This window comes from Scyliorhinus torazame, chromosome 6 (genome assembly GCF_047496885.1).
Source record: "Scyliorhinus torazame isolate Kashiwa2021f chromosome 6, sScyTor2.1, whole genome shotgun sequence".
Lineage (NCBI taxonomy): Eukaryota > Metazoa > Chordata > Chondrichthyes > Carcharhiniformes > Scyliorhinidae > Scyliorhinus > Scyliorhinus torazame.
The window spans coordinates 286,025,266-286,034,079 of record NC_092712.1 but is presented as its reverse complement, the minus strand read 5'-3'; the positions used below and the strand labels follow the sequence as shown (position 1 = coordinate 286,034,079).

Genomic DNA, 8,814 nt, shown 5'->3' with positions numbered 1-8,814 from the left:
GGGAGCAGTGTGAGGGGTGGGGAGGAGACTGGGGGGTGGCGGGAGCTGTGTGAGGGGGTGGGGAGGAGACTGGGGTTGGAGGGAGCAGTGTGAGGGGGTGGGGGAGGAGACTGGGGGTGGCGGGAGCAGTGTGAGGGGGTGGGGAGGAGACTGGGGGTGGCGGGAGCAGTGTGAGGGGGGTGGGGAGGATGGGAGGAGACTGGGGGTTGGGACAGACTGACTCACTGAGGAGCTGAGTTTGGGGAGGGGAGGGGGCTTCCCCCGGTCTCTGGGTCCCGGAGGTTAACCAATGACGGAGCTCAAACTCCGGTTCCCAGATGGGAGGCTCCTCCCGCTCATTCCCAAATCTGCTCTTTAAACTCCACAGACAAGCTCATCTCATCCGATTAAAGCGGAGCCTCAGCTCATTCTGCCATTCTCAGCTCCGGCTCCACATGTGACGGAGGCGATGATTCTGACCCGGAGTGAGAGCCGGAGCCGGGCTGGGGAGTGAAAGCCGGAGCCGGGCTGGGGAGTGAAAGCCGGAGCCGGTCAGAGCGGGATTTGTACCGGAGCCGGAGGAGCGGAGAGCGACTGGGGAGGCGATGGGGCTGAAGGATGATCGGTGAGACGGAGCCGGGCAAAGGCAGGAAACCTGCGGGACACCGAGAGACACAAGAAGACCCCGACCCCCATTCCAGCATCCCTCTCACACCCCAGCAGCCCCCACATCCCAACACCCCGCCCACCCCCCACATCCCAGCACCCGCCCCACCCCCACATCCCAGCACCCCGCCCACCCCCACATCCCAGCACCCGCCCACCCCCACATCCCAGCACCCCGACTCCCCCACCCCGTCCCAGCACCCCGACACCCCCCACACTCCAGCAGCCCCTCCCCACATCCCAACACCCCCTCCCCACATCCCAACACCCCCCACATCCCAGCACCCCGACATCCCCACATCCCAGCCCCCACATCCCAGCACCCCCCCCACATCCAGCACCCCCCCCCACATCCAGCACCCCCCCCACATCCCAGCACCCCCCCCACATCCCCCCCCCCATCCCAGCACCCCCCCCACATCCCAGCACCCCCCCCCCACATCCCAGCACCCCCCCCCACATCCTAGCACCCCGTCTCCCCCACATCCCAACAGCCCGACCCCCCGCATCCCAACAGCCCGACCCCCCACATCCCAACAGCCCTCCCCTGACCCCAGCATAGCCCCCCACATCCCAGCACCCCGACCCATACATCCCAGCACCCTAACCCCACCTCACTCCAGAACCCTGCCCCCCCCTCCCCCCCCCCCCCTCCCCCCCCCCCCCCCCCCCCCCCCCCCCCCCCCCCCCCCCCCCCCCCCCCCCCCCCCTCACATCCCAGAACTCTGGCCCAGTATCCCCACTCACTGGGGTCCCCTGACAGTAACCCAGCCCAGGATACTCTGCGCCATCTCACCTCTGGTTCAGGGTGAGAGATTCCCTGATTGCCTGACCTTGGGCTCTCACACCGCTGCTGGGGACCCTCTAGGCCCACATGCTGCTGATGACAGAGGCAAGAAGAGGAGAGGACAGTGGGAGACTTGGGACAATTGTCATGTCCCCCAACACGACCCACCTTCTGCAGCTGCCTGAGGAGGAGGAGTGGGATGATCCTGAATTAGAGGACGAGAATGAAGTGGACCAGGAGCTGGACACCTGCAGCATCTTGTCAGATGATTCCTTCTATCCCCCTAATCTGCAGTCAATTAGCAGTGAGTCGGAGATTGTGACAAATGGCCCACTCAGCGTGTACCGGGCCTGTGCCATGAACAATGCTGTTGGACTCAAGGAGTTGATGTGCCAGGAGCTGAGCAAACGGGACGTGATGGAGAGGGATAGGAATGGCAAGGTAAGTGATGAGTTGGGACATGGCTCACATTGTTTCGCACACATACACACACTGTCAAATATATGCACACACACACTGCCAAAGACACTCTCACATACACACTACTAGACACATCCATACACTGCCATCCTCACACTGCCAGGCACGTACACCCACACACACTGCCAGACACTCTCATATACTGCTAGGCACATCCAAAGACTGTCAGACACTTACACTTACACTGCCAGACACCTTTGCACGTGCACTGCCAAGCACATTGCCAGACAACATGCAGCCATTCGTTGTTTCAGATATACACACAGCCTAACATATATAGTGCCATGCACACTCACATACCCTGCCAGGCAGACACATACGCAGTTCCGACGTACATTTTTTTAAAAATATATTTAATTTGGTTAGTTCCTCTCTTTGATTTATTTTTAGTTTTCTTTTTATATACGACATTTTATATACATTAGCTACTGTGAAGAGAGTACAAAGTATTTATTAAGACTGGCATTTTCTGATTTTCAATTACAACATCACCCGTGTCTATCATTAAGGGCCTTTTTTGCCTGAGCCACATTCCCTCTCTTTAATATATTTGTAAGAACATTTAGTGTAGTCCTTGATGACCCTCACAAGCTTTATCTCTAATTCCCTTTCTGCAGCTCTTTGCACTTTTGTATCCATTTGCTGTGCTTTATATCTCTCCCAGTCCCTTCTTCTGTTCCCTGTTCTTCAACTTTGTATCGACAGTCTCCTTTAGAATTATTCTACCTCTTGCCTTCTGTTGACCAAGGTTGTTTACTTGTACATGTCGCAGTCGTGGCCTTTAGGGGTATGCCATAGGTAACACACCCCACTGTCCTGAGGCAGTTTAATCTGCTAGCAGTTCTGCCCAGTTTAATGTGGTCAATTCATGTCCCGTCGCTGCAAAAATCAACCTTACTTAAATTTAAAACCCAGATTTGACTGGGAAAAGCAAGTATTGAATTATATTATCATCACTGTTAGCTAGGTGTTCCCTTCCTGTTAGATTATTGACTAATTCAGGCACGTTACACATGACTACATTTCAGATGGCCTGTCTCTTGTTGGATCAAGAAAATATTCTTCCCAGAAAATTATCCCCAGTACGTGAGGAAATTGTCGTTTATCCCATTCCATGTGAAAATTAAAGTATGCCATTATCATTCTATTTTTGCAACAAGTTTCTTTGAGCTCCATGTTTATGTATTATGCTGTTTTATCACTGCTCTCTGGAGGATTATAAACAACTCCCACTAGAGTCTTGCATCCTTTTTTATTATTGCTGAAGAGACATGTTGCTGAAGTTTTTTGTCTTGCATTCATCAGGACAAAAGCAAAAATGCCAAATTTCAAATGGTCACAACAATTTATACCACAGGAGAAAAGGGTGCTGATTGGTTGGCAAGTCAACTCTGATTGGCCAAGCGAATCACATCCACATGTTTTGGGCGCATTCACAGCTGAGGAGGTTCTGGCAGGGGTTCTTGGGTGTTATGTTGGTTTGTCAGCATAAAAAGTAACTTTTAAGGCGTGATTTGTGTACCAACTCTAAATCTTCTCTCACTTATTCATTAAAATAGATGAGTGTACCATTCCAAAGTTGATTTTCCTGTTTGAATAGCATGACTCTTCCTCACAAAAGCAACAGGCTTGTAACTTCAACAAGATGTGAATTCAAAAAGCTAAGCACTGGGGATATTAGAAATCTGAAATAAAAACAGAAGATGCTAGAAATATTTAGGTCAAGCGGCATCTGTGGAGCGAGAGACAAAGGTAACATGTTAGGTCAGTGACCTTTTCATTCCCATGTACAAGCAAATTGTATCTGAGCACTTAAAACCTAAAAAAGGTGAAAAGAGTTTGTGTAATTTTTTATACCACCCTTTCATGTGACATTGAATATATTCAAGAGGCGGCTAGATATGGCACTTGGGGAGAATGGGATCAAAGGTTATGGGGAGAAAGCAGGATTAGGCTACTGAGTTGGGTGATCAGCCATGATCATGATAAATGGAGGAGCAGGCTCAAAGGGCCAAAAGGCCTCCTACTGCTCCTATCTTCTGTGTCTATGTGAAATTCTGCATCGGGCGCATTACTAAAATGATGCCTATTTACTATAAAAGCAAAATGCCAGATCGGTATTAAAAGACACTCTGTAGAATGTAGCTGGTCCCAGGCCTAGGACCCACTAAATTAAACATATCAGTGACTTTGTAATAGTTAACATGAAATCTTTGTGGAAAAGGCTCATCTTAGCATTTTAGGTGAGGCAGTCTTTTTTTAATCAGTGAAAGATATAGATAACTGTCCTGCCTTGGTTCCATATTCATTATCCTTGTCGCTAAGAAAGCTATCAATCACAGCCTAGAAACATTCAATTCACCCACCCACATGACCTTTTAGGGAGAGTGTTTCAGATTTCCACCCCTCTCCCGATGGTTACCCCCGAAAGGCCGAGCTCTATCGTTTAGGTTGTGGGTGGTATTTTCCGTCCTGGTGGCACTTACCGCAGGAGATGCGGTGCCCCAGCCAAAAGTCCATTGACTTCCGTGGGATCGGAAGATCCCTGGGTCGGGCAGGACAGGAAATTCCCGTCAAATGCCCCCTTTTTATGACTCCCTCACCCTATCAAATCTTTAGATCACCTTGGAACGCTTAGATCACATTTTAATTTCCAATACTCAATGAAATGCAAGTGTAGTCTACTCAACCTGTCCTCATAATTTAACCCTTTTAGTCCCGGTTTATCCAAAAAACTGAAAGACATGTTGGGATCTAAAAATCATGGTTCACATTATAAACATAATGTACACACACTGAACAAATTATACATTAAACATGGCAATAGGATTTATCAGTTGCTACATCTCTCAAAGAGCATTGTGTAATTGTGGGTATAGAGATTACAGATCAAGGGACTGAAAATTCAGCAAGCATGAAGTGGAAGTTCTAGCCCCGGCACCTGAATTTGTGATTTGCATTCCTCTGTTGGCCCAAGCCCACCCACCTTGTGGTGGGGCCAGTGAGCCATTGAAATCTCCATTCACATTTGCGGAACCAGAACATCCCACTGGTGTGAAGGGCTGGAAAACTCTGGCCTATCTAACAGCAGAGGCCACCGAGATTCCTTCGCCTCCACAAAATTCTGTCTTGGTCATTCTGTTTCTCTCCATGGATGCTACCTGATCTGCTGAGTAATTCGAGGATTTTCTGTATTGAGTCCGTTTTCAGCATCCGTAGTATTTTGCTTCTGTGTGGACAGCCAATTGAAGATGCTTTGTAGGGTAGTTGTCATGCAGGAAACACAGCAGTCAGTTTGTGTACAGCAAGCTCCCAAAATAAGAAATCCGATAATGATCAGATTTTAGGTCTAGTTTTAGGTGTTGATTGAGGGATGAAACTTGACCACGGTACTGGGAATAGAACAAAAGAACAAAGAAAATTACAGCACAGGAACAGGCCCTTCAGCCCTCCCAAGCCTGTACCGGTCATGATACCAACTTTGCCAAAACCCTCAGCACTTCCTTGTGCTGTATCCCTCTATACCCATCGTATCCATGTGTTTGTCAAGATGCCTTTTGAACACCATGGCGACTAGGGGCTTTTCACAGTAACTGCATTGCAGTGTTAATGTAAGCCTACTTGTGACAATAAAGATTATTATATATACAAAACAACAGATGAATAACAGTATTAACATGCACAAGCAACCTCTCTCCCAAGCTCCCTAGTCAGTCTGAGGTCTCCTGACTCTAACATGCACTTATATACTAATGTGACTCCTAGTGGTCAGTCAGTTAATTTTTTTAAACATACAGTGAACATCTTAGCAACCATTAATTCAAATACAACTCCCAAAGACTACAACACTAAGTAACCTTTAAGCTTTCCTTTTAACACCCATAAGACTTAAAACACCTTTTACCAGAAGCACGTCAGGTTAAAGTCACTACTGTTATTAGTTTTAAATCACCAGGATCGATTTACAGTCTTTAGAATACAGAGTGAGATTCATACACCTTCTGGCTGTGACTGCAGCTATCCAGCTCTGAAAACGAAACTAAAACACACCCTGCAGCAAACAGCCTAAAACGAAAGTAAACAGCTGACAGACAGCTCCACCCATTCTCTGACATCACTGCAGTAGTAAACACCCATTTCTTAAAGGTACTCTCAGTACAGATATTTATATATACACCCATTTATAAACACCCAAAACTTAAAGATACTCTCACATGACACCCCCACCCCCCCGAAGAAAAAAACCAACCCTTCAACTTCAAGATGGTTTAATTTTGCACCTTTTCACTACCCTTTAAGAAATGCACACAGTAAATATACTTTTTTGTTTCAAAAAACAACACACGCAAACAGGTATAATAATATAGTCCATTTTTTTCCCCGTTTGTCTTCCTCCAACTGAAATCCTTCTCGACTGACAGTCTCTTTGAACAAGGAGGTCTCTGCACGATCCGTCCATTTCTCTACGCCTCGGCATTTCTCTTTAAAGTCATACTTTAGTTCAACCTGATCACAGCGTCCCTTGCAATTCACCAACACATGAGCATTGGTTATCACAGCTGTCAGGCCATCAAATGCCTGTTGAAAGTCCGCTGTCCCTTGAAATGTTTGACGTTTCTTCAGCAAGTCTATCAGTGGAGCAACCATGATACAAAAACTTTTCACAAATGTTCGATCAACTCCACGCATGCCAAGAAATCGCATTATTTCCCTTGGTCTTGAGGATATCGGAAACTCCGCAATGAAAGTGACTTGGGTTTTTCCAAATTCACTATTGGCTAGGTTTATCACCAAACCCACCTCCTGAAGTCGATCGAATAACTCCATCAGATGTTTTAAATGTTCTTCCCATGTCTGGCTGAAAATTACCAGATCGTCGGTGTATACCGCACAATTGGGTAATCCTGAAACAACTTTGTTGTTTAACCGTTGAAATGTGGCTCGTGCGTTTTTCATGCCAAATGGCATAACTTTGAATTGGTATATACCATCGGGAGTCACAAAAGCTGAAATCACCTTTGCCCTTTCAGATAAAGGTACCTGCCAGTAACCTTTAGGTAAATCCAGTTTGGAAATAAAAGCTGATTGTCCCACTTTCTCCATGCAATCCTCCAAACGTGGGATAGGATAAGAGTCCATTCTTGTAACTGCATTAACCTTTCTGTAGTCCACACACAACCATTGGGTACCATTTGGTTTAGGTACCATCACTATGGGTGAGCTCCATTGGCTGCAACCCACTTCAATTATGCCATTTTTTTCTTTAATAAACAATTTTATTGAGGTATTTTTGGCATATAAAACACTAACATTATACCGTAGTGTACAAAAAGCAAATAAGACATAATGCAAGCATCGGCTCCCCTCTCGCAAGAACCAGCCTAAGCAACCCCCTACTCTACGCTACCCTAACCTCCCTTCTCCCCCCCCCCCTGCTGACGATAAATTTTCCGCAAAGAAGTCAGCGAATGGCTGCCACCTCCGGGCGAACCTGACAGCGATCCTCTCAAGGCAAACTTAATTTTCTCCAGCCCGGGAAAGCTTGCCATGTCCGAAAGCCATACTTCAGACTTCGGGGGCTTTGAGTCCCTCCATGCTAACAGTATTCGTCACCGGGCTACCAGGGAAGCAAAGGCCAAGATGCCGGCCTCTTTCACCTCCTGGACCCCCGGGTCCTCCAAAACCCCCAAAATTGCCACCTCATGATTCATTGCTACCCTAGTTTTCAATACCCGGGGCATGACGTCCGCGAATCCCTGCCAGTACCCCCTTAGTTTAGGACACGGCCAGAACATGTGTACATGGTTCGCTGGTCCTCTGGCACATTTGTCCTCCAGCCCAAATAATTTGCTCATCCGGGCCACCGTCATGTGGGCCCGATGTACGACCTTGAACTGGATCAGACTGAGTCTGGCGCATGTTGGGTTCGTGTTTACTCTACTCAAAGCGTCTGCTCATATGCTGTCCTCTATCTCCCCCCCCCCCCCCCCCCCGAGCTCCTCCTTCCACTTAAGCTTCAGTTCTTCGGTCTGTGCCTCCTCTGCTCCCATTAGTTCTTTGTAAATGTCGGAGACTCCCCCCTCTCCTCTGGAAACTACCCTGTCCTGGATCCTCCTTGGTGGGAGGCGTGGGAAGGATGGTACCAATCTGCATACGAAATCCCGCACCTGCAAGTACCTGAAATCATTCCCACTCGCCAGCCCGAACTTCTCCTCCAGCACCCTCATGCTCGGGAAGCTCCCTTCCAGGAACAGATCGCCCATCCTCGCAATCCCCGCCCTCCGGCATAATTGGAACCCATCGTCCATATTCCCCGGGGCAAATCGGTGGTTACCACAGATTGGGGACCAAACCGATGCTCTCACTTCCCCTATATGCCTCCTCCACTGGCCCCAGATCTGTAGAGCCGCCACCACTATAGGGCTGGTGGAATATCGTGCCGGCAGGAGCGGCAGAGGCGCCGTAACCAAGGCTGCCAAACTGGTGCCCCTGCACGAAGCAGCCTCCATCTGCACCCAAACCGACTCCGTACCCACCATCCATTTCCTTACCGTGGCTATGTTAGCTGCCCAGTAGTAGTTGCTAAAGTTCGGCAATGCCAGTCCCCCATCCCCTCGGTTCCTCTCGAGCGTCGCCTTCCTCACCCGTGGGGACTTTCCTGTCCAAACAAATCCCAGAATAATTTTATCTAGCCTCTTAAAGAAGGACTGCAGAATGAAAATGGGGAGACACTGAAATATGAACAAGAATCTTGGGAGAATTGACACCTTCATGGTCTGCACTCTCCCCGCCAATGACAGCGGGAGCGCATCCCATCTCCGGAACTCGTCCCTCACTTGCTCCACCAACCGGGACAAGTTTAGCTTATGAAACTTACCCCAGTCTCGCGCTACTTGTATCCC

At 48.6% G+C, this 8,814-nt stretch overlaps 1 protein-coding gene across 1 annotated transcript in view; it reads left to right on the top strand.

Moving 5' to 3' along the window:
- Positions 1 to 1,129: 1,129 nt before the first annotated feature.
- Positions 1,130 to 8,814, top strand: part of LOC140425474 (ankyrin repeat domain-containing protein 33B-like) — a 61,507-nt gene continuing 53,822 nt past the window's right edge. The window contains exon 1 of the mRNA XM_072509788.1: positions 1,130 to 1,873. Within this exon, the coding sequence (XP_072365889.1) occupies positions 1,520 to 1,873 (354 nt within the window). The 5' untranslated portion in view covers positions 1,130 to 1,519. The remainder of the gene's footprint in view (positions 1,874 to 8,814) is intronic.